The sequence below is a fragment of the Lottia gigantea genome (assembly GCF_000327385.1).
Source record: "Lottia gigantea unplaced genomic scaffold LOTGIsca_14, whole genome shotgun sequence".
Lineage (NCBI taxonomy): Eukaryota > Metazoa > Mollusca > Gastropoda > Lottiidae > Lottia > Lottia gigantea.
Window position 1 is genome coordinate 3611844 of NW_008707617.1, and position 26043 is coordinate 3637886.

General features: G+C 32.2%; 4 protein-coding genes across 4 annotated transcripts; 2 read left to right on the forward strand and 2 right to left on the reverse strand.

Moving 5' to 3' along the window:
* Positions 1–972: 972 nt before the first annotated feature.
* On the forward strand, positions 973–7653 carry LOTGIDRAFT_111725 (hypothetical protein; the record flags this gene model as incomplete). Its single annotated transcript, XM_009049821.1, has 4 exons — positions 973–1128; positions 1276–1679; positions 2218–2392; positions 7147–7653. 4 exons carry the CDS (start codon positions 973–975, stop codon positions 7651–7653), a joined length of 1242 nt encoding a protein of 413 aa, XP_009048069.1.
* A 647-nt stretch (positions 7654–8300) lies between these two features.
* On the reverse strand, positions 8301–10708 carry LOTGIDRAFT_157620 (hypothetical protein; the record flags this gene model as incomplete). Its single annotated transcript, XM_009049822.1, has 3 exons — positions 8301–8432; positions 9406–9553; positions 10620–10708. The coding sequence occupies 3 exons, from the start codon at positions 10706–10708 to the stop codon at positions 8301–8303; spliced, it is 369 nt and encodes a 122-aa protein (XP_009048070.1).
* Positions 10709–13670: 2962 nt separating this feature from the next.
* LOTGIDRAFT_157621 (hypothetical protein) lies at positions 13671–15374 on the reverse strand (the record flags this gene model as incomplete). The annotated part of the gene is made up of 2 exons (XM_009049823.1): positions 13671–14579; positions 14991–15374. 2 exons carry the CDS (start codon positions 15372–15374, stop codon positions 13671–13673), a joined length of 1293 nt encoding a protein of 430 aa, XP_009048071.1.
* Positions 15375–18205: 2831 nt separating this feature from the next.
* On the forward strand, positions 18206–24054 carry LOTGIDRAFT_230704 (hypothetical protein). The gene is made up of 5 exons (XM_009049824.1): positions 18206–18314; positions 19882–20120; positions 21428–21571; positions 22414–23238; positions 23531–24054. The coding sequence occupies exons 2-5, from the start codon at positions 19940–19942 to the stop codon at positions 23713–23715; spliced, it is 1335 nt and encodes a 444-aa protein (XP_009048072.1). The 5' UTR covers positions 18206–18314; positions 19882–19939; the 3' UTR covers positions 23716–24054.
* The last annotated feature ends 1989 nt before the right edge of the window (positions 24055–26043 follow it).

Here is a 26043-nt window from a genome sequence, read left to right on the forward strand (position 1 = left end):
ATTGCTCTCTTTTTACTTCTTATAAAATTGACGGTTAACCGATTATCTCAAATCAGACCCGGTTACCCTTGAAATACTACCCGAAATCGGTTTACTGATTAACCGTTTCAACACTAATGTATATGCAGATTAATTCACTTGTTTATGAATTGTGATATTTTTTCTTTCCAGTTATTACAAGAAGATGATGATGAAGAAAGTTTTGATGAATATGATAACCATGTGGATTCAGAAGGTAGGATGAGACCAGAAAATGAAATGAACATAGTTTTACATCCTACTCTTTTGTGGGCTAATAAAGACATGCCATGCCATGCAGGGTGCAATGAGGGAAATTTTGTCAGGACTACGGCATTAGCCTGATCTTTTTCGATTTCCAGCTGTCTATGGATCTTTTACGTGCACAGCCGGTAACACATCGGACCTCAGTTTATTGTCCCATCCAAACGACAAAACGCTCTTTCCATGTCAGCCCCTCTTACCTGCATAGGATGAGATCAGATGCAGATTCAAACCTTAGAATTGTTCAAAACACAATGTTATGTTTTGTTTAAACTTAAACTTATGTTTTGTGTTCATTTATTATTTGTATAATGATATATATGTTGTTATTTGTTATTACCAAGAAAGCCATTTTCCTTAGGCACTGGTAGAAGATATATTGTAGAATATAAACAATATATGCTACCGGTGCTTAAGGAACATGGCTTTCTTGGTAATAACAAAATAAATCAATTAATTCTGTAGCCCTTGATTGCTTTTGAGAAAAATATTCAAATTTTTGCCCTGACCTGCTGAAATATACTCAAATGAATACAGGTATGACAGAATTTGAAACTGCTTGGATTATAGTTGGTAGTTTATTAGTTCCAACTTTCTGATACCTTTGATTTTGGCAGACGTCTCTCAACTCATAATTGTTTTTCCTTTTTTTTTCTTGTTAAAGAACATTATATGCCTCTCCATCAAGAAATGGAGTTATTGTCCTTAAATCCAGGACAGATCAAGAAGCCTATTATTCTATGGTGGACTCCATTTACTGGAGAAAAGGGCAAGTATAAGACTTGTGGAGATCAGGAGTGTTTCTTTACTATTAACAGAAAATTTAGAAATCATCCTCATATAAAGGTGAGGTCTTGGCTTTCTTGATAATTTCTTAAAATTCAAATTTGAAAAATGTATTAGAATAATTTCTTTTGGTGGATAAAATATTAACTAATTAGATCAAATTTGTGAATTTCTTTTGATTCAAAATAATAAGATGTCTTATTTCAGGTTTTTATGTTTTATGGTTCAGATTTCTCCCTTGATGATTTGCCATTACCACGTCAATCTCACCATGAATGGGGTTTATTTCACGAAGAATCTCCTAAAAATAACTTTTTATATTCTCACCATAACATGATGGCATTATTTAACCATACTTGTACATTCCGACGTGAATCAGATTATCCAATCACCACACAGCATTTAGTTAGTCAGAAGTGGTTAGAAAGTACAAAACATCTTGTGTCTGCTGACAAGAAACATGGTTTTCGACATAAATTAGCACCAGTAGTATTCACCCATAGTGACTGTGATACTCCTTCTGATAGAGATACATTTGTATCATCTTTAATGAAACACATCAAAGTTGATTCTTATGGTTCCTGTCTTCATAATAAAGATCTTCCAGAACAGTAAGTTCTTATATAATGATGGAGAGAGGGGCATGGTGTCTGAGTAAAGGTGTGTTTTATAAACAGAAGTTCTAACTGATCAAAATTAAATTAATTTACAAGGCATAGTTCTGATATCAAATCTATTATTAGAACATTCTACAGTGCCAGTCCATTTGACCGAAGCTCATCTCCTCCTATGACATCGTTTGTCAAGATATATTTCAAGTTTTTTAACATAGTAGCATTATGAGTTCCTTAGAAATATGTTAAAGGAATTCTACCTCTAAGAATGGACATAAAAACATAATGGATTATTACTGAGTTTTATGGATTTATTGGACTATAGAGGGATTCCGTTGTATAGTTTTGACACTAGGTTACTCCACTGATGAACAAAGACTAATTTTGGCCAAGTTTTAAGATTTTAATTCTTCCTAAGAGGTAGTGTACCTTTAAGCATATTTCAAAATCTTAATGGGAATAGAAAAATATAATTTGCAAGTTATCAATGCTGCTTTAGTCACTCTTGATTTTGTTATATTTTTTAATTTTTCAGCATTCAAGATCCAATAAAAGGCATGAACCATGGAGATTTTTTAGACCTGGTCAGTAAATACAAGTTTTCTCTAGCGATAGAAAATGGAGTCTGCACAGATTATGTGACAGAAAAATTATGGAGACCTCTATCAGTGGGCTCTGTACCTATTGTCTATGGATCACCAACAGTACAGGTTTGTTTTTTTTCTCTCCTGCCTTTTCTACAGATTTTATGCCCAAATTTGAAAATTTAATCATCATTTGTTGCATGGAACCTGTTTTTTTTTTTAATTTATAGCATATTTGATACAGCTGACAATTAAGTTTTTCACATGTGAACATATCTAAAGAGGGGTTCATGTATGATTTTTTATTTGATAACAATTTGCTACCATATTCTTGTATTTAATTAAAAACATAGATGTCATATCTGTCTTGCTTCTATACTTCTTCACAATGTCAAGCGATCTTAACAAACTTCATACTTATACCTTGCCACTATTTTTGTATCATGGAAGTTTGTAAATGAAGCGATTCGGTTGGAATGTACTTTAGCGTGACATTATGAATATGACTTCATATTTTATTATTTTTTTTCTAACATCATAATACATTGTTCTACATACAAAAAATGTGTTTCTACACAAATACATGATACCTTTTAAAACATATTTAACAACACAAGAACTGTGATTTTTACGAAAAATTTTTGATTGAGAAAGTAGTAATTAATTAATTAGTACTGAGGTGGCACTGATATCATCACAGAAATTTTGGTAGAATAGCACATATTTCAATCAAATATATGACGAAAACTGAAAGTTCAGACAGCAAACAGTCCATATGCACAGCATTCAAAACTGGACCGAGAAAAGCAGCTTTGCTTAACATAAGAATAACAAATTTTATTGTTTAAAGTGCAGAATAAAGCTATGGTAAATAGTCCATATATGTGATTTTCACTCTGTAAGTCATACTCAAAAACTTGGTATCTATTTATATAAAATGAAACAAATATATTTAAAAGACTTAAAGGGATATGTTCACCATATGTTTGACCAACTGTACCTTAGTCTCAGAAACTGAATTTTTTTTTAGCTAAGCTAATCAGTATGAGTGTTGTTTACAGCTCGTAGTCGAAATTTGAGTCTTCAAATCCATGCATGTACAGAATTAGCGCGTTAGAAAGTTAAAAAGATGACTCGTATTTTCTTGAGACTACCATATACAGAAAAGACAAATAGGCATAGAAAGGGAAACTCCTAGATTGGGGGATTTGAAGGAATTGTGCTTGTGATTTTTATACATTTCTAGTACTTCTGAAGACTATTTACCTATATTCAAGACCCAAATCAATCTCCGAAAATGACGAATCTGTCTCTTTAAGTTAAAAAAAGATGTCCAAAATTACTTTTGTTAAGGAAACAGTGTACTACATCATTTGTTTGATTCATAAAATAGTTTAAAACATATACACTCCACCACCATTTCAATTGAAGAAATCACAATTCCAAATGCTAATACCGCAAACACACCCAGTATATTTTCAAAGCGAATTGGTTGTGCAAGTCTATTGTTTGCTGGAATATTATGCTTACAAGATACAGGCCTGTTATCTATATAAAGTTCATCATTTAACAATCCATTTTCAAATACAGTTGACATAAAACTATTCAGATCTGACTTTAATGTTGAATTGAGTGGAACACCAAATGCAATTTGTTGAGCTGAAACAATATTGTCGATAAATGATAATGAACAATCATTTTTCAGACGAACAGCATAACCAGCAGAAAGTCTGAATAAGGCATATTTACTGTGCATTATTTTATCTATATGAAGGTCATAAGACTGTGATAAAACATTTGGATCAGTTCTATTGAATGTTAGTATATTCCTCCACATCTTTTGCAACAATTTGTCAGATGATGTTTCAAACATAGTTTGGATACCTGAATCACCTTCTATTCCATATTTCCAATCTTTTAATTCAGAAAGTTCTTGAAGATTGTTAAAAACTCGCTCAGATGGTCGCAATAACAGGAATGATGTCAGGTTGGCCGAATAGATTGCAGCAAAAATAACACAAAACATCCACCATGATGTGACTAATATCTCACCGCATCTGGTTCGTGGTCGGAGAGACCCTTCTGCAACTAAACACCCAAATATAGCAAAAAGATCATATGATATCGAGAATCCATCTACTTTTTGATCTCTATGACTATCTTTATAAAAGATAGGTATTGTTTCTAATATAATATATAAGGTAGAGAATATCAAAAAGGACAATGCCAGTATAATATAGACTTCAGAACTAAATGGTTTAAAAATGGACAGCCAAGAACTGTCATTTTCTTCTTCTGGTTCTTTATAAATAATACCTAATGATGTTGATACCAAAGGAGGATATATAAAGTCCATAACTTCACTCCTTTGATTATTAACAATATATTCAGCAAACAGTATATCTACTTCTCTCCGTTCTACTTTACCTAACAGACCTGTGTAACTTTTGTTTGGCATTCTAATTCCCCAGTCACCATCAGGTGGTTCCCAAAACTCAAAGGTAAAGTTTAAAAAACGTGACATTAAACTTAGTATGTTTATCATTGGTCCACTATAAACAGTCTGATTGTTGATTATATTCTTGGAATAAAGTTGAAATGGTGACGCCCCTATCAACATTTTCCGTCCATTAAAGTTATATTTTACATTTGGAAATATATCATTTAACCGTAATCTATCAACACATTGAAACAGATTGCCATGTTTAGTTTTAGTTAATGTCTTGAGTTGAAGAAAATTGATATGTCTGTCTAGATTTAAAAGAGAAACATGACACAAATCTGTTAATATACCTTCCAAAGAAGATTCCACATTTTTTGAAGTAACCAGAATCCACTGTGATCTACTTCTGAAATCTGTCCATCTATTTGAATTAAAATCAAAGTCATTCACTGTTGCCATAGTATTGAAAAATAATGTTTCAGACATACAGGAAATATATAAAACATGAATGTCAGGAAAATGTTGATGATGTATATTCTTTAAATAATCCAAAAGTTTGGTATTACTGTTATTACTTATCTCGAAAGTAGTTGTCTGTATACCTGTTTTGTCACAGTAATTGAAGAAGTCAGATACAAAGGAGGAACACTGATTTATGTCGTCATGAAATATTACCACGTTATTCCACTGAAGATCTTTCAGAATTTGAATCATCAATTTATAAGAGTCATTCCTGCTGAACACATTAATATTTTTGGTTGGTGCATAACTTATACTGAGAAATAAAATCACTAACAAGATTTTATACGTTATTGGTAACATTATTCCTCCACAACACAGAGAGCTGTCTTAAAAGTAATGTCATGTAACTGAGAAACTTGTTCATTAAGAAAACTATCTACATTATTAGCATTTGTGTAATAACAAATGAAAAGAGTGAAATAATTCCATCAGTCATCAATAGTGTTATTTACGTTATGTGATCACATTCCATTGATTGCATTATTTGTTATAGATTTGTTTTCTTACTGACTTAATTATGTTTATGATTGTTAAATATAAATATTTTACAGTACAGTAACATTCACTAGCTTGTAATATTCAACCATCTTTTGCGTGACACTGAACAATATTGCTTAGTTTTGCCAAAATTCTGTAAACATCTTGTCATTTAGTGTTTACTCATATAAAATTTTTTCAATTTTCAATAGTGTTATCCATGGATGATAATTAACAATTTCACCAAGTTTCGTTAAAATCTTTCGAGAATTGTGCCTTCTAGAATGTTTTCTAGCTAAAAATTTGCAAGACCAAGGGCAATAGCTCATATTAAATATTTTTCTTTTTTTTTTGTTTTCAATAGGGTTCTTCCTTGAATGTTTACACTCACAACAAATTTTGTTAAAATCACTCCAGAATTGTGCCTTTGCAAGTGTTTACAAGCGAAAAACTGAATGAGTTTTCAAAAACAAGAGCAATAACTCATAATATATATTTTTCGAATCTTAATAGGGTGTATCCTTCAGCAAGGATGTTCTACCTACTTCTAAATGTCATTTAAAGATTATAGGGTGTATCCTATTTTGATTCTGAAAAGTACTATGGATAGCAAAACTTTGTTGATTCTAAAACATACTATGGATAGATAATTCAATTTTATTGTGTTGGTTAAGCAAATATTTAAGCAAATATATACCATTTGCCAAGAGAGGACTTTTATCACAAATAAATGCACTTCCATTTAACAAAAATGAGATTGATTATTACAGTCAAATATTATCAGATATAACTAGTATAGGTTTTGGTGTATATTTTCTCTGTCAATAATTTTATATAAATCAAAGTTCAAAATAAATGGGCCTCTAATTAGTAACCATGGAAATATGGCCTTGCAAGTATATACAGTTTTTGAAATATTTACTTATCTTCAACAATTCATGACATATCTATTTCATTATGACTTAGTGCAATTGAAGAAATAAGAAGTCCGTTTGTTCAAATATGTTGGTCACATGTACAAGCTACTGGACCCAGTGGTAAAGGTTTGATCAACTCAAAAATAAGATGGAGTCATAAGATTGCAGATAATTCGACATATGCACCTTTTTTTTACCAATCATGCTTAATAGGAATTTTTATGCTAAGCCAATCAGTTATAGTGTTTACAGCTCATCGTCAAAATTTGAGCCTTCAAATCCACTTGTCCAGAATTATCCATGTTTGAAAAGTTTAAACGATGAGTCATCTTTTTATGAGACACTACCATATATAGAAATAGGAAAAAGAAATTCCTTGTTTGAGATATTTTTGAAGGAATTATGTGATTTTCGTACATTTATAGTACTTCTATTTACATATATTCAAGACTCAAATCAAACCCCCAAAATTGCACAAAGTCAGGGTAAAGGATGGTACCATGTCTTTGTTATATTTTCAGGAACTACTACCATCCAATCATTCAGCAATAATTATCAATGATTATAAGACAGTGGAAGAACTAGCTAAATATCTCACATTTCTCGATAATAATAATGAGGAATATGAGAAATATTTAGATTGGAAGAAAACTGGTGTCACGAATCAAATACTAAAACAAATATTAGCTGAAAGAGACTGGAAAATTGATGATAATCAAAATTGGTCCGATAAAGACATAAACTTTGTTGATGGATTTGAATGTTTTGTTTGTAAACGTGTTCATGAGAATATCAACTTACAGAAACAAGGCAAACAACCCAAACAACATCAAGCAAATAAAAATCATTATGGTTGTCCAAAACCAAAGAGGTTTAATGAAAGTCCAGAACTAACTGCTGATATGGATTGGCAAGCAGAATATGAATTGTATGGTAGAATGGCCAAACATCTGAGATATTTTATTGAAAATAATAAAACGTTCACAAAAGATACTCTTCTAAAGATTTCTCTAAATGATATGTCATAAATCATTAAAATGCATGAAATTTCAGATATGTAAAGAAATATTTAGCAAGTGTTATTTCATTAAGAATATTCTAAGTCTGAGCAAAGCAAAAAGAATTGAAATATCAGCATCAAAACAGAACTGTCTCAAAATGTCTTTGTGTTGATAAAAAAAATAATATTTGTACATTTACATTGAAAAGAAACACATTTCTCTCCATTGAAAAGAAACACATTTCTCTCCAAGAAGTTTCAACCATAAAAAAAGTCAAAAATTTTTTGTCTGAAAATTTTCCTTTTTAGAAACAAAGAAGACATTCTATACTACAGTACTATTTTGAGGTTGCTATTCCAATTCTCCGAAAAAGAACCAAAAAAATAATCATTTACTTGGTAAGACAATAGTAAAATGTGTGGTTTTTTTTTTTTCTTTCCTTTTGTTTTCTCAATTATTTTGCATAATTGCTTACCATTTGTGTTCATGATAGTCATTGCTCTCAAGTTTCTATTTTATATTGTTTTTTTATTTAGGAACATCAAATTTGGTGGTACTCTTGCCGTAGAAAGCCTTTAGAAAGATAACTGTTTATTTAAAAAAAAAATTAAACAAGAATTTGCATTAAAGGGATTGTAAAGAGGTTTTGTAGCCTTTTTATGTTTTTTTATGTTTTATTGAACACCTTTGAGTTCTATTTTGGACATTCCAATTTTTTGTCCGATACCCGTGGTTCCTGCAATTCCAGACAGAGTTAACTGAAAATAACGCAGCTCCCACAAGAGAATTCGTAACCAACCTAACACCTGACCACAATAACATAATATATGTTATGTTATATGTTATATATATCTCCCCTTACAAAAGGGTGGCATATCTAACAAAAAATTGCCGACTCATTCACATTTTGCTTCACCGTTGCCTTATTAAACTTTCTACTACGTCTTATATTGCTTAGTTTTAACTGCATTCAATATCATACAACTCTTCCATTTCATTAAAACTAAGCAATATAAGACTTATTAAAGAATTCTCTTGCGGAAACTGCGTCATTTCAGGTTAAGTCTTTCTGGAATGGCAGGAACCGCAGGCATCGGACAAAGAATTGAAATGTCCCAAATAGAACTCAAAGGTGTCCCCGATACACATAAAAAGGCTAGAAAACCTCTTTACAAACCTTTTAAATTATTTGGAGCTTTTTTTTTCTTTTGATGTTTTGATTACCAATTAATTATCTATCACTGTTTAATTATTCCGTTTTTTCTGCTTGTAGAAGTTTTAAGTGTAGACAAACAAAGTCTGGCAGACTACTATCTATCCTGTGTGAAGTTTTTATTTGTGATGTATATTAGTAGATTTATTTTGATTGTGAAATACAGTGCTTTCTATATTTTTACAGGGTTATTTACAATGCTTTTTACTTGTTTATATATACATATAGAGTTTTTATTTATAGAGTATTTTAGAGATATAGAACTATGTTTACATTGTCATTATATAATGGAAATCTGATTGTAAAGGAATACAGTTCTTTAAACTTTTAAACCAAGGTAGTAATTTTTACTCCATTTTAGGGGCTGTTCCCACTAGAGCTACAACATCTCTTCCAACCTCGAAGGTATGCTAAAGTATTCTCAACATTTAGCATTGCATTGCAATTTATTTGTGCTGCACATGATATTGTAGAATTTTGTTACACTATTTTTGATCAACAAATCTTCTTCAGATGCTGTAGCAGGAAAATGCCAATAAGACTTATAGTAATTCTCAAAATCTTACCTGGAATTTTTTGTATGCATATGCAAGTGATTTGATATGGGAAATGGGACTTTTAACAAGATTATAATAGATGACTGTATAGATTATTATCTTTACAATATATAACTGTGATTTTAGTAGTTGAATATTGAAATAAGGGACTGTATTCCTTCAATATGAAATCTATATTATGCTTTTAGTGTCATGTATTGTCTTGTGTACCAGTAGAGTAATTGTGTAAGTAAATGTCACAAAAAGGTGTAAAAGAAAGTTTAAATCATGAACCATGTTAAATCATGATGTCCACTCTGTAGTATGTTAATTGTATATTTGTTTAAAAATGTAGATAGTTAAGAATTTTTAGCGCAGGTTATTGACAATAAAGTATTTAGAAATTTTAAAAATAGTATGTTTTGAGTGTAAATACCAGTGTGCTGTGATGTTTTGAGTGTAAATACCAGTGTACTGCCAAATATTTTTTTTCAATTACAAAGCTACCAGTTGGCGTATATTACCTTGTCTGGCAAGATATCTTTTACATTTTACATTTTGGAAATTAGAGATTTCAGAAAAGGCAGCTTTGATAGTCATTTGTTGGCAAGAAAGCTGATTAATTCATTAATCCTTCTGAGAAGAGTTCCGGTAACTCGATGGACAATCCGACATACTGTGCTTTGGTGTATCTTTAGTGTCTAAAAATAGCCTATAGGACACTACAACATGCATAATACCTCAGAGCAAGAAAACCCTGTAGAAAAGGAGGGATTGCATGGTTTCTGTAGGTATGAGGCTCTATTTCAATAGCCAGTAGTTCTGTGGTGAAGAGAATCCCAGCTTTGTCAAAGCGAAATCTCATGTCCAACTCTTGATCATTGCAGATATCCATAGGCTATAGTGGTCACGGAATATTTTAGGCCGTCGCAAATCGATTCGACTTCCCCTACCTCAACAATTCCAGCTAGGATGGCAACCATTGTCAGATCAAACCAATGAAGTTCACTGACTGTTCACTAATAGCATTCGATTTATGTCCCGTCTTTTCTGCAATAAGTTGTTCGTCAACGCCCGCTGCATATAGTCGAGTTGCTGCAGTTGCTCGTAAAGAATGATTCGTGAAATGACCTTTTAATCCTGCACTTTCACACAACTTTTGAACAGTTTTCTGCAACAAATGAACAGTATTCAGTGAGCATATCGCATTCACAATTGGAGTTAACAGTTTATAATTAACTTACCTCAAGCTCATATATTTTTCATACATTTTCACTGGACATCTCTCAGGGTATTCTTTGTTTTCATATGCTCTGGTTATTTTCGGTGTCATTTTTCGATGTTGTAAGCCTCCTTGATTTGTCTTTGAAACATCCTCGTGATATTCTAATTATTCTAGTTTGACTGTCAGTTGAGACAATGCACCCGTACGAAGATTACGTAATATTTATTTATAATATCGGCCTGTCGCCTCTGTACACCTTTTCCCTGACGGTTCAAATCTTTCATTTTTGCATCCAAAACAGCCTTCATTCCACGAAAATCACCATCATAGAAAGAAAACGACCATTCTGTCGCATATAATACTGGATCGAAATAATAATTTCATACAATGTATTTGGTTTATAATCATCACCTTTTTCATTTTTGATTTCTGCTATAAAATATCCGAGTAACATATTAAGATGTTCATTTGATAGGTTAAGGATGTCACAATGCTCCACATTTAGTCCATCTCTGTGAGCTCTCCATTTTTGCAAAAGATTCACCGCCCACTTTGATTTACTTTCAGTTTTCTTACATAAGCCATCTTTCACTAAATTATTCAAATCGTTTTGATGCAACGGTGTTCCAAATCTCATGTCAGCTTTCTTATCTTGAACCGGCAGTTCATCTTCACTTGTAATATCAGAAAATAGATCACTTTTTAATTGAAAAACTGTCCATTATAATAATAATGGGTGGCTATGGTTTAAGTCCGAGAGAAGCCTCAAACTATACATTCTGTGTGAGAACAGATCAATTCTCCTACAGAATGTATAATTTGAGGCTACTCTCCCTTACATAGATGGATTTTATAAGCCTGAAATATACTATACGGATACTGATAGTTTATACATTTCGTCTAGCAATTGGGATAAATTAAATGAAGCGGGGTTGGTGTCTGAAAATGATTATTGTAAAGGAAAGAATGATTATGGTGATGGTGGAATCATATTTGGTTTATATTTAGTGCCAAAAGTTAAATATAATATTATTCTAACTTCCGATGGTGTTTTAAAAGAAAAAAAAACGTTTTAGGGATAATCTAACTATAAGATTAAGGTAGACGATTATATTCGATTAGCTAGTGGTCATGATGTAACGAATGAATTTGATAAACCATGGGGAAAGAGTTTTACTGATGGAATAGTTATTCCTAATGAAAAACAAACTAAAAAATTTAGAAGTTATTTGAATTTAGTGAAGAGAAAAGCACCAGATGATGAAGGAAAAATGTATCCTTACAACTCTGGGGAGGAGATGTGCTTGGATGAAAACTACTAATTTGATGATTTCGATTACCTTACTATTCAAGAAGAGAATGAAGAGTGTTAATTTTTTTGTTTTAAATGAAGTTGAATAACAATTTCCTCGTTACCAAAATCTATAAACCTATTTTTACCATCTTTGATTTCCAGATTTATATCTTTAATCATAAAGGAATTAAGTGGTAAATATGTCGTTTGAAACGGTTTCTCTATAATTCTACATCCAATCTGTACAGTGAATGTTGGTAGACTGTAAATAATCTGACGTTTGTATTTATTGAAAAATCCACCGTTTATCAAATTGCAATGTATATTTATCACATCGATATCATTCTCGATATTAGCTTTTTGTGTGGTGCTAAAGTGGATTGGGTGTATATTTGTTTATCAAATCCTAGTAACGCAATGAATTTTCTACGTTGAAATCAACTTGACTATTATTTCTTAATATCAATTTTATTTTGTTCAGATTCAAATTACCTTCGAATTCGATATTGTTTTTACCATGGACACTTCCTCCATATTCAGATAGGTATTCGTTAATGGCTATGTATTCGTAGCTTCCTGGTAGTAAACTTTTGGTTTTGAATGAAACTCCATTATCTGTTGATATTTTATTTGGTTATTTTTTTCGTTGATATTTCTAATGGAATTGTAAACAGAAAAATACTTTAATCCCAATTCATATTCTTGATTGCGATCGAGTTCGTACTCATAATCTAGAGACAATTTAATGTCTGATTTATTTGAGGTGAGGACGAATAGTTGTTCTTTATTTGACATTTTTAATCACGCTTTTATAATCATTTTATCTATAATACCTTTTTCTATGAGTCTTTTTAATATACAATTTACTTTATTATATTGTCTGTGCGATCGATGTCCTTCCTTCATTGCCTCTAATATTACTCGTAATCTATTAAGTAGTTCCTCGATGTTGTCGGATAAAAACGTTATACCTTGTCCAGATGCCACCATATCATCAAATTCGTCTATTTCTTGTATGATTTGATAATCTTCTGTATAATCTTCATATTTATACGCTATACCTTGTCCAGAGCCACCATATCTTCGAAATCTATATCTTGTATGATTGGATAATCTTCATATTCATCAGGAATAACTTTATTTAAATATGTTTCAACTGCTTTCGATCTTGAAAATTCACCTTCCTTTGCGTTGGCGTCAATTCTTTCTAAGTCTCTAACTTTACAATATTTATATTTATCAATAAGTTTTTTTAGTTATGTTGATTTTTTTACCATTGACAGTTATTACAGTTGGTGAAGCTGTTTCAATAGCTTCTATTATTTTCATAACTAAAGTTTCTGGTTTCAATTTTAAGGGTGTATTTTTTACTCAATTCTTATCATTCTTCTATCTGATATTTTAATTAAATGTTTTGCTTCTTCGAGTAGTAAACAATAACCTGTTTTTCTCCTTGTGTTTTTTCAATATGAATATTTATGTTGACTCCTGTTTTGAAAAGATCTTCTTGGTGAGCTGAAAGATCAAAACAGAAGATTGGATGATTGGAAGTGCAAAATCTACATATTCAAACTGAGGTAGATTTCCAAATAATTCACACATATTTTTTATAGTTTCTATACAATTCATTATAATCCTTTGTGGTTGGATTAATTGTTAAAGGTTGGTTAGGATAGTTATCGTTGTTTAATCTTACTTGAACTTTATGGATTAAAGGATCTTGAGTTTGGTTCATTGCCACTCTGAGACATTATTGTTATTCGTTTGAGAGTCTGTTCAGTTCTTGAAACCAACCATTAAATATCTTGCTGGTTTAATAGTGTTAGTGATTGGCCACGTGGTGGATTCTCCAGTTAAAGTCATACTACCTACCGTATTACGATGAAGAAAAGCTATTTCAATATCTTTAGTTAACGAGTTGAATATTCTCGGTTCTACTTCAATTGATGGTGTTATGACAGGTATGTAAAGTTGGAGATTCGTTATTTCTAATTTTGCATCTGAACCATTCTCTCCAAAAAATATCTTATCATCGTTGATTTCTCTTTGTAGATGAATTTTATATGGTAACCCTATGGAAACTTTTCTATGTTCCAACAGACCGAATAAAGGATATAATTTCCAATTTACGTAATTACCCCACTTATTATTCTCAACAACATTATTATACTGAAGTACTCGTTTTTCGAATCCATGATTAGCTGCTCGTGCTTCTCTTTCTATTGTGTTTCGAGCAACAACTCTCACTCTAGCTAAATCAGCATCATTTGCAAGATTTCTTACCGGTTCTTTTAAAACACTTCCATCGCCAACATCGGGTATCCAACCTAAGACTGAATCGAAATCTTTAGGATATAAAACTGTTTTCAACATTGTGTCGAATTCCCCAGGGTGTTTAATTGTTTCTATCGGATTTGAACCAGCTTCCAAAACCATCTCGCTAAATGAAGATGGAAAGAAATTGTTTTCTAACGTTGTATTAGTTTGTGGTACACGATTTTCATTGGGAGTCCCATCTTTAATTTTGAAATCACATCTGAAATAAGCATCGGAAAGAAGCAACCAATTCGATAATGAATTTATTTCGAAGGTACCACCATCATTCAATTGGGATTTAGAACCAACAGTCGGTGAGATGATAATATAATCCTCTTTTTTCTTGTTAAATGAATCGGATCGTATAATCTAAAGATTGGATCTAATATTTTATTTGCCATTTTTAAGGTTTGAAAATTTAGTAGAAAATTGTGGCCTATTTTTTTTTTATCCAAAAAAAGAGTTATCTCCCTACTAAAAATAACATTACTTAAAACGAGGCCATTAAAAATGTTATGTTATTTTATATAAGGGTATTTTTAATATGCTTTTTTGATGGAATGTAGGAAATTGATTGAAGGTGTTTTTTGGTGTATGAAATGTAAGGGAGTATAGGTGTAAGAATTTATGAAATGTAGGGAGTTTAGGTCTTTTTTGGTGTAAGAATTTATGAAATGTAGGATGTTTAGGTTTTTAGTATATGAGATGGTATGTGTGCTTAATTTGTAAGTCGGCATATGGTAAAGGGGGGGAGGGGGGGGGGTGGTCAATTTGGTTTACAGCACCAGTAACAAAGACGGAATTCTCGGAAGCAGACTTATTATTAGGTAAATTCATGGGTGGTGGTGTTGTGTAAAAAGAAATTTTATAACCATTCTCAATAACGTCTAAGACAAAACCACTAGCACCAATATTGCGCCAGAATCCAATATTCTGCTTCAAACGACCCCTCACTCGGATGTTAGCTACACCCTGTTCATATTCAAAATAGTCATTAGTTAAAGACTCAAAAGTACACTTATCTGATAAATTTTTAACACCGTCTTCAACTGAACTGCTGAGATGTAACAGTCTGCGGCTTTCCCTTTGGTGCCTGTGAGGTGTTGAGAACTGGGAACTCTCATCTCCAGTGGGTAAAGGCTCCACAGTGGTAACATGCTCCATTTCTTCCTGCTCCACGAAAGGACTGAAAAGGCTGACGAAAATTGAAATTAGTAGACTGATTACTAAAAGACTTTTGATCCGAAAACGACCTTGAATGAGCATCAGGCCTTTGATAAGGGGAAAACTTATTCTTCCTTTGCCTCTTCTCTTTTTAATTTTCTTAAGAGCACGATTTTCAGCCCAGGAAATTCCTTTGTCATCCTCTGAATCACTAGCCAGCTCATTAGTGGTGTAGTGCTTGACTCTCTCCCAACCATATTCAGACGAATCGGCTTAATTAGCTTATTCCTCGCCGAAATACGGTCCAATTCTTCAGAGCACAAGGAAGAAGCATAATCCAGCTTCCGATTTTCAATAGCCCATTTGATCTGCCTAACATTGTCTAAAATCTCTGAATTAAATTGAAACTGCATTTGATTACCCTTCTTACTCCATGTATAATCTTGAGCTTTTCTCAATTTCTCTGTTTTCCTCGATATATCTTCCTTCAAATCATCCAGCTCCCAATTCGCCAATCGCTTATTATTTTCATCCAAAATAAACTTGGCGTGAGAGTTCCTAATAACCCAAGGATGAATCCTATTGAAAATCAGAAGAATCGAAAAACATTTAGTATGAGTTATTGCCCTTATTCTTGAAAACGCATTCAATTTTTAGCATGTAAACACTATAGAAGGCATAATTCTTGACGGATTTTGACGAAACCTGGCATAAGCGTTTGTTATCACCCAATGATAACATTTTGACGAAACTTGGTTTTATTATTCAGTAATGCGCTTAAGGTTGAATGTTTACCTTCTAGAGTTTTATGACTGAAGGTCAGATACAACCAAAATATAACATTAACATAAAATGTCCGGTACTATGACAGTAAGAGGTCAATCGTATTCAGAATAAGATGCTATGTACTTATGTCTAATACATAGGACACGATATATCTGTGTAATGTTCAAAGACAAAATACCGTATTTTAGTCACAGTACGGGCACAAGGTATTTTACTCACAGTAATGCGGGCGCAAGATAGGCCTATTCTGGACACAGTAATACGGTCATACTGTATTTCGGTCACAGTAATACAGGCACAAGGTATTATAATATATACGTTTCAAATTCAGTAGGCTAAATTAATTTAGGAATTTTAATATAATTATCGATTTTTTTCATTCATTTGAAGTTTTCCCTTGTTTTTCAAGTGTAAACTAAAATTATTATTTCGATAGGGTTTTTATTATAATTGGGGTATTATTATTCAACACATGCTAGGTCCATATGATATTGTGTTTCTAGGCGTGAGGATACATTAGCACCACGGAGAGTCGTATGCCTTCAGGAAGGAAAAACGGGGTTAATGCATGAAAATTTTATTAAAACTGAATACAAACACAGTGCGCCTTCGAGATGACGATTGCCCGATTGGTCCTAGTTGATTCGTCCATATTCAGGACGTTTCGTCTAAATATGTGTACTCCATGCACACCACAAATATTAACTTCTTGAGTCAAATCTGACACATTCAGCTCAAAGGTGAAGGTCATGAAGGTTTAATGTGAAGGTCTTATTAAAAGTAATCCGACTAGTCAAGAAAAAGAGGATAACTGATTCAGTAGTGTAATGCCTTTGTGTTTCGTGATGAAATGTAAAATGTGTCTATTCATGTATTTCAAAAAGCCTTCAGTAAGGTGAGCATGATAAATTATTTATGTACGCTTAATCTAGAAATTTCAATCATACATTGAAAATAGGCTTGATCAGTTCTATGGCAAGATCAACATTTTTTGTAATCAATACAATACGGTGTCGATAGATCTAGATCTAGATCTTATCAGTGGACATATTAATTAATATAATGTATATCAGAAAAGGTGCAGAAACAGACGAGGTAATAATTTAAATATTTAAAAATAATACTCATTAAAAGGAAAGTGTGATGACTGTAGAGCTACTTGTGACGATAAATTTTCTCCAACTTGCTCCATAGATTTATCAAGAAAGTATTGGAAGTAACAGGTTACAAAAACTTGCAGGTACCGTACTGCAGTTGCAGAAAAGGGTGATGATGTCTACCTACTATAGCCCAAAACATCAGCCTATGGTACATATTTTGACTGTTATCGGATGGAGTAGAGTTAGAAAAATTGATTGAACTGCAGACATGACGTTAATGCCATAGGGGGATTATGATGGTAGGCCTATGACTGAACTACAAAAATATCAATCTTTCCAAATATATCTGGGTTTGGAGAATTTAAATAAGTTTAACAACCACCCCTGCACCTTCGGTGATGCAAACCATTCCCAGTCCCATAAAACATAGCCTAGTTTTATGTTTCTACACCAGCCGAAAACTGTCAAAATAGCTATCAGAGGCTGGAATAAATTCAGGTGTTTCGGTCTGGTCTAATGGCTACCGAGCTATGATTGTCCTGGTTATTAAATGGCTGATAGAAATTTTCTGAATAACTTTGTGTATGCTCACATTTCACAGACATAGTCTTACAGTGTTTATATTGTTACTTTTAACTTTTTTTGAAGTTACTTTGCACACGATCACTTTATATTATTTATTTTGTGTTGAATATGTGTCAAATGGTCTTCAAAACTACTAGAAATGTACAAAAGTCACATAATTCCACCAAAAATACCTCGAAAGAGTAATTTCACTTTCTCTTTCCATATGTCTTTTCTATACATTTTCTATATGAGTCTGAAAAAAAAAAGACTAGTCGTCATTTTAACTTTCAAGCGTATACGATTTGAAAGCTCAAATTTAAACGGTGATCTGTAAACACTATCACTGATTAGCTTAGCTAAAAATAAATCCTGTTTCTTAGACGAAGGTTGAATTGGTCAAGCGGATGGCAAACCTGTCACTTTGAAAAGTTTACCAATGTTATTCACAAGAGGTGAAAAGTCCAGTATTAATGTAACTCATGTGACTGTAAGTATATAAATTTGACATTAATACCATAGTTGCTACACAACAAAAAAAGTGTAACAGGATTTCTTTTATAAAACCAAATATCATTAATAAATTACTGACATTCAATTGATGAGACAATACTTAATTCAAAGTTTCAAAACTACAAATGCATTAAGAAGTTCTTTAATATGAGATAATTTGTTTTAAAGTCAAGACTGTTATTATTTCGGACAGTTGCCAATGGGAAAGCTATCTTTTTATTTTATTTAATGAATGTGATATAGCCTGATTGACAAAATGAGTACCGCTAATATGAATAATAATTTGTCACGCTTAGTTGACATTATTCTGATAACAGGCACATTATGCTTATTATATATAGTATTTATAACATGCTTTAATGAATTTTTCATTCAATTATTTATTGTATATATTATCTTGCCAATTGGACAGATAACTCTGCTACTAAAACACCCCTTTATGAGAATATTCCTAGTACACCCAAATGGTCAAAAAGTGTTTCAGGAAATTAAGAGAGAGAACTGACCATAGAATGAATGTGAAATTTTGCAGTGGTGTGAGAGACTAGACATAAGGAAAAGGATTAATTAAAATTGTAGTTAAATCTTTGATGTGTTTAAATTTGTGGAGACTGTAGGTCTAGTGAACTAACATAATGATAATACTTGGTTATGGAAAACAATTAAATGCTGTCTGGAAATTTAATGCTTTTTATTATTCCTTAGTTTATTCATTGAATAAATTAATTGACAAACATTCCTGTTAAATTTTCTTTGCACCATAAGTTTTGCATATAGATGGAAAGGAATAAAAATTGATTTTTAGAGCTGTGTATGGTTCTTGTATCCTTACATTTCTGTACGGTACGTATAATTGTGTTAACAGTTGTCCATTGATATGTCTTTTCACATCTTAAAATTTACAGTGTTTATTTATTTAATCTAAAATGATAATGTGACACACCTGACAATTTAATAGTGGGCCTAGTCGCATATTTTTAAGTAATGAACTATCTTTGTGTGATAATTCATATTTTGATTGTGCAATGTTTACTGTATGTAATCTTAGAAATGTTTGCAAACGCAACATAAAGTATGTAAACAAACATTATTTGTTAAATTTTTTCACATATAAAGGGTGGAGAGGGGAGTGGTGCGTTGCGTTTGCCTCATTAAATTTAAAATGAAAGCAGAAGAGAGATTTTGGCTTTTTATCTTTATTCAAATGTTTGCAAACACAAAAACATCACAAACATTATGTGTATCTATTAATTTTGGCTTCACTGGCATATGGATGTAATGAATTTAATAATTATTCATTTTCCCATGTAACTATAAATATTTTTAACTAAATAATATTGTCTAATCATTTTCTGAAGCATACTAAGCAAATTACACAGTATTTAGAAAAAAAAATGTAAGCTTTTAATTAATAAAGCACATGTTATATGTATTAGTTGCCTAGGCAATGAACCCTATCTGTAAAAATGATACTTAGTTTTTAAAATGAGCCTTAACTTATTCAACCTACTTTCGTTATCTGTTATACCTTATATATATTACAGTTTGGAATAGCAATAGTTATATTACCAGGTGACTGAAAATAAGTAGTCTGAAATAAACATGGAAGGTGGAAAATGGGGTTTGATTATCATCTTCTCAGCATTTATGATTCAATTCCTGGCATTTGGTACCAGTTTTGCTATGGGTGTTTATACTGTGGAATTCTTAGATTATTTTGACAATGACACATTTGCAGTGTCATTTATTTTGTCAATAAATATAGGAATGTTTCTAGGATCAGGTAAGTTTTCATCTGAAATATTAAGAGTAAAGTATGGGTGATAATATGTTTAAGGAACATTCCACTTTTTTTGTAGGTCAAAAAAATTGTTTTGCTCAATTTTGTGAAAACTGATCACCAAATCTAGAGAAACAAGTCCCTTAAGGTATCTGAAAGTTTTATTTAAAAATTCCCAGCCATTAATTTTTTACGCCAAATCTACGGAAGGGCAAACCAGTCATAATTAAATTCAATGCCCATTTGTCAAGTCACGTGTAAAATGTTCAATGACAAAATAATGTTTCAAGTGAAGATTTACGAAACAAACTTTTCAGAAGCACTGCCTAAGTTGCAGACTCTATGACGCATGTCAATTCTCAAAAGACAATAGTTATGTTTTTTTCACTAATGAAAAAGCCAAAATACTAAATGCCAATGAAAAAACCCAAAAGGCATTTGATGAAACCACTTCTCCCTTCTGGAAGGGGTGATAGAGGCTACAGTTTTTATCCGATCTTGATGAAACTTGGTATGCATGTATACATTGATGAGATCTCAAGTTCAAAAATGGTAATAATTGGATGAATGGTTTTGGAGTTATTGTCCTTGAATTGATTCAAAGCGTCTAATTCGGCTTGTAGGCACAATAAAGGCTACATTGTTTTTCTGATCTCGATGAAACTAGGTATACATGTACATGTATATATGGACAAGATCTCAGTCATGTTCGAAATAGGTAATAATTGAATGAATGGTTTTGCAGTTATTTCCCTTGAATTAATTCATTGCATCTAATCTCGCTTTAAGGCCTGATAGAGACTACATTTTTTATCCGATCTTGATGAAACTTAGTGTTAAGAGTGAAGAAGTTCCTAAAAAACTATGTAAAGCACTGGCCAAGGTCACAAATAAAGAGATAAATGTTCAATACGAGATAAGGTGAAGTTAGCATAGTTAGTATTAAGTTAAAAAAACAACCATGAGTAATCTACAATAAACAAAAGTCTATAATATGAAAGTTTTCTTGTTACCAGTTCTAAAAGAAAAGAGTATGAATAGGTTTTGAATGAGATATCAGTAAAGCTTGAAATTAGTAACAATCGGATGATTGGTTTCACATAATAAACCACTACAGACTTTGTTATCATTTCTGACAGCTGTTAGTGGGCGTATGTTACCTTTCCTGGCAAACTATCTTTAATGATATTTGCCATGATTAATTAAATGTTGAGCAGGATCAGCAAGTTCTGGAATTTATTGTATATAAAAAGTCTTAGTGTAGCATTAGGTAAAAAGAGAGTTATGAATCTTTTTTGTTCTATTTCCAGGACCAATAGTTAGTTTTTTAATGACAAAATTCACCCATAGAACTCTGGCAATAGTTGGTGGTTTTATGAGTTTTGTAGGTGTTTTGATGATGCCTGTATTACCTTATTTACCCGCTCTGTATTTCTTCTATGGTATTATAAATGGTAAGTACAGTTCTTGCAGCTTCTAATCTGGAATATTGTTACGTTTAATTTCTTTGTATATATCTATATATATATCTATATATATATTTCTATATATCAACTTCCATTAACATGCCATGGGGATTGAATAAATTGAGACAGTGATACTGAGGATGAAGATTCATTTAACAAAGAACATCCCATCAAGAGCTATGTCCAAACCAATGCTCTCTAACTTTAATTTAAATTGATATTCTGGCATTCAAATGATAGGCCTTGCCTTTTATATGCTTACATAGAATTACTTCACTGATAGTATAGGCATATTTGATCTATGATGAATATGTCTATGATGAATATATCTGTGATGAATATGTCTATGATGAATACAGTGGCGGAGCCAGGTTTACGTCCCAGGGGAGGGTGGGGGGGTGTAGGGGGGATATCTGAGGTTGCCCGAATTTCTAACTTAGTTATGAGAGTTTTGCAAACTCTTCGAGAGAAACACTATTGTTATTGGCAGAGTATTTTCACTCTTTTTAGAACACATGATACTACCCCCCTTAGGAGATCCACAAGTATTCAGTTTAATTTACGGGATGTACTGTTTTCAATCGATGTTGGGTGAGATTTTCGGCTAATGGATATACAATCGGGCTGTCAATTTAAAAAAATATAGTTATAGTATAGGATATTCGGGCAAAGATATGATTTCATTTTTAAATTCCAAAAAAATAAAATAAAATTGGGCCGTTCAATAAATTTTTTTTTTAATGCCTTGCCTGAAAAACTTGCCTTCGTGGCTATGATATTGCATAAAGCACCATAATTTTGTTTGACTCTTTGAAATTGAAATCTTTCAGCTGTGGGTTGCTGTATGGCATATACACCATCACATGTATTAAGTGGATTGTATTATAATAAATACCAAAGTTTATCAACTGGTGTGGCTACAAGTGGTTCAGGATTAGGATCAGCTGTGATGCCTATTGTTATTGGTTATCTCATAGAGGAATACTCCTGGAAGGGATCTTTATATATTGTAAGTGCCATGAATCTGAATATAGTTGTATTTGCTGCACTATTGAGGCCAGTACCTATCTCTTCTGAAGGCACATTCCTCAAAGAATCTCAAAATTGCTCAGAAAAAATGATCTCTGAAGAAAAGGAAAAAGTAAAAATTCAACCTAAATTTGTTTTGTGTCTGAAGAACATCGTTAAAAAACATTTCTTTATTTTTCATGATTTTGGTTTTGTTGTGTATTGTTTAAATAATGTATGTTGGAATTTTACATGTGGTGTAACTATGACATTTATTCCTGATTATTTGGTAATTCAAGGAATTCCACGGATAGATGCTGCCTTTATTGTAACTATCTGTGGTCTTGGAACATTTGTTGGAGGTGTTGCTGGAGCTATATTAGGAAATATAACTATTATTAATAGGATCTTTTTATTTAGTCTAAGTAATATATTGACGGGTATTAGTTGTTTTATTTTTGTATGGATCTCAAGTTATTCTAATTATTTGGCTGTTGGATTTGTTTATGGCTTTTGTTTTGGAATAACTCTTGGCTTACTATTAGTATTAGTGACAGATATTCTTGGGGTTGAGAATTTAGGACATGGACTGGGATATTTGCTCATGGCTAATGGAATTGGTGCTTTTTTAGGACCTCCTGTAGCAGGTATGTCATATCTAATAATTGTATACTAATCATAAATCTAATGTATTGACATTGTTTTCTTGGACGCTGATAAAGTGTATGCTATTATTTAAGCAAGATTTTTGTTGTTGCACACTATGTGGTGTTCATTCAGGAGCAGAAAGGAAGGACATAACACTATATTTCAATTCCAAATCTCAAAATTGTTCAGGAAAAATTATCTTTAAAGTTTTAATTGGGGTTCATTGAGCCATGTTTGACTGCCATTATGAATAGATGTCAATCTGTATTTAAATATTGAATTATATTGTAGGATATCTAGATGAAGTATATGGTGGATATGAACCAGGTATATATACAGCAGGTGTAGTAGCTATTATTGGTGGATTATTGTTACTTTTAATACCTCTTTTTAATTTCTTTACGAACAAATCTCAGAAGAGAACACAGTGTACAGAGACAGAACTAATGGAATGTGAAATACCTCTCAAGACATAAACAGGTGAAACTGGTTTCTAGATTTCTTACAATAGAATGTGATGATACTCAGAGTTTCAGCTTAATGTATAGAAAAACTGTTTGTCTTTGAGACTACACTTTGACTTGTACTATGAACTTAAAGGTGTCAGGACTTTTGAATTAACAGCATTTCATTCATAAATGCATAATTTTACTTCTAAAATGTTTATTTTATTTCTAAAATGTTTATTTTATTTCTAAAATGTTTATTTTATGTATAACACATTTTTAAATATATTTTTTTTTAAAAGACTTGATATTTAATGTGTTTTCCATTGTTTAAAAAATAAAATGAAGAATGATTTTTTAACCTTTAAATGTGTTATTTCTTATTTCTGTTAAAACAATAATGCCAAAACTTCGTACAAAGCTTGAAATCTAACTGCACTACTGTATGACAGTCACCGGTCATTTTGCGACATGCTATAATAATTAGCTTGATATCATCCTGCATTGCCAACTCAAGATAGTCAAATAATTTTGTTTGGCAGACAATTTCAATCTGACATTGTGGTCTTTAATGAATTTCATGAAATAAATGTTATCTCCCTTAGTACTCTCTGGAGTGACTTCTACACTTTAATAGTAAAATAAGAAGTTTAAGGCATTTTTTAATGCATTCAAGTTTTCTCCGTATATACTCACTATTTTATAGACGAATATAAATGTAGTTCGGGTAGCGGAGAAACCAGAATATCTTACTCTTGCGTTAATTTTGTACTACAAATATATTTGAATGATTTGAAACAGAGATTCAGAACCTTTCAGAATCAGATCATAGGTTTTATGAAAGGAGTTAAGTATGTATATAAATCGTAAACTTCAACTGGATCACACCCTTAAATCTGACAATAAACGAAGGATAATGAGAAAGTACTGAATCAACGTCTCATTTTTCGTTCGGTCTCCACAGGATACTGATGTTTTTACCAATACTTTTCGATCATGGTAGTAGACTCGGTCTGTAACAAGTGTAGATTAATGTTCTTTTTCCAACTCGCCGACTTGATTTCAAGTAACATGATGTTGCACTATGTTCAGGTCATACTGCTTCATGCATGCTAACTATGTTCTGAGGTGTTACTGTAAATTGTACCCAATAAATTCAGAGTCTTCCCAAAAATATTGGTAATGCTATTCCTCAAGTCCTTATGTATTTAATGTTCTGTAGTAATTAATATTCTATCATTAAATCTGGTCGGAGCAAAGAAAATATCCTCCCCGTGCGATAATGGCTACTGACAGTCAGTTTCACCAAAGGCATTTAAATAACTAATACTAAATGACCCTGCGGATATATAATCTGCGACATCAATTTTAGCAACCGTGTCCAGAGGTTCCCATCGCTTGCCAATGCTAACATTCTTATACGTGTACACCAAACAAATCGATTGTCGAATCCGTTGCAAAGACACAATTCAAAACAAACTACTCTAAAAAAAAAAAACCAATTATTTCCTCCGTAAGAATCTGGTGTTAAGAGGTAATAGTTCTTGTCACACAGCATTGAAGTGATCCAACTCCGACCAAATCATTTTTCATCGCAAGTTGTTTGCGCTAGTTTGCTACTGTTGCCCCTTTTTAGTCGGACCCCATGATGGAATAGATTCGAATGTTGTACAAAGTTGTTACGAGCTATGATTGATCCTAGGTTTGCTCGAGTGTAGGCATTCTCGTAGGCCTTCGTGAAAGTTGTTTTACCACTGTAACTGTAAGACAAACTAACATCAAAACCAGGACGAGCTTCTTTGATACTGATGGCATTCGAGCACCAAATAACAGCAAGATGTGACTTGGACGGTTTTGTGAGCTGTTTGATGCATCATGCTACATCATCGTACTGCCGTCCTCGACAGAACCTGTAGGGCCTATAGCTGAATTTGTCTGAAATGAATTAATTATTTGTAACGTAGGCCTAATAGTAATATAGCAACCTGAATAATCCCTAGCCTTAGAGCTTTTAGGGTATAGTTCCCAATGCATTTAATGCTGTATTGTGACCAGCAATTTTCCAATGATATATTTTGTTATCATTGTGAATCCATATCCTACGAAGTTAGAGGCGGTTTAAGTCCCGAGAGACCAGGCATTGAAAGGGTTTGCAATAAAAGTCACGATTCAGCAAGCGGGTAGCATCTAATTAGAGTTAATCACCTTTAATAATAAAATTAGTATTTAACGCCTTCATCGTAATTACTTTTAAGATCTTAATAACAACTCGTGTCTATTAAACATCGCTCTCATTTCAAATATCATTTTCATGTCATTTCGTCCATTAGATGAGGTAATACCTCCGGCTTTTAAAGG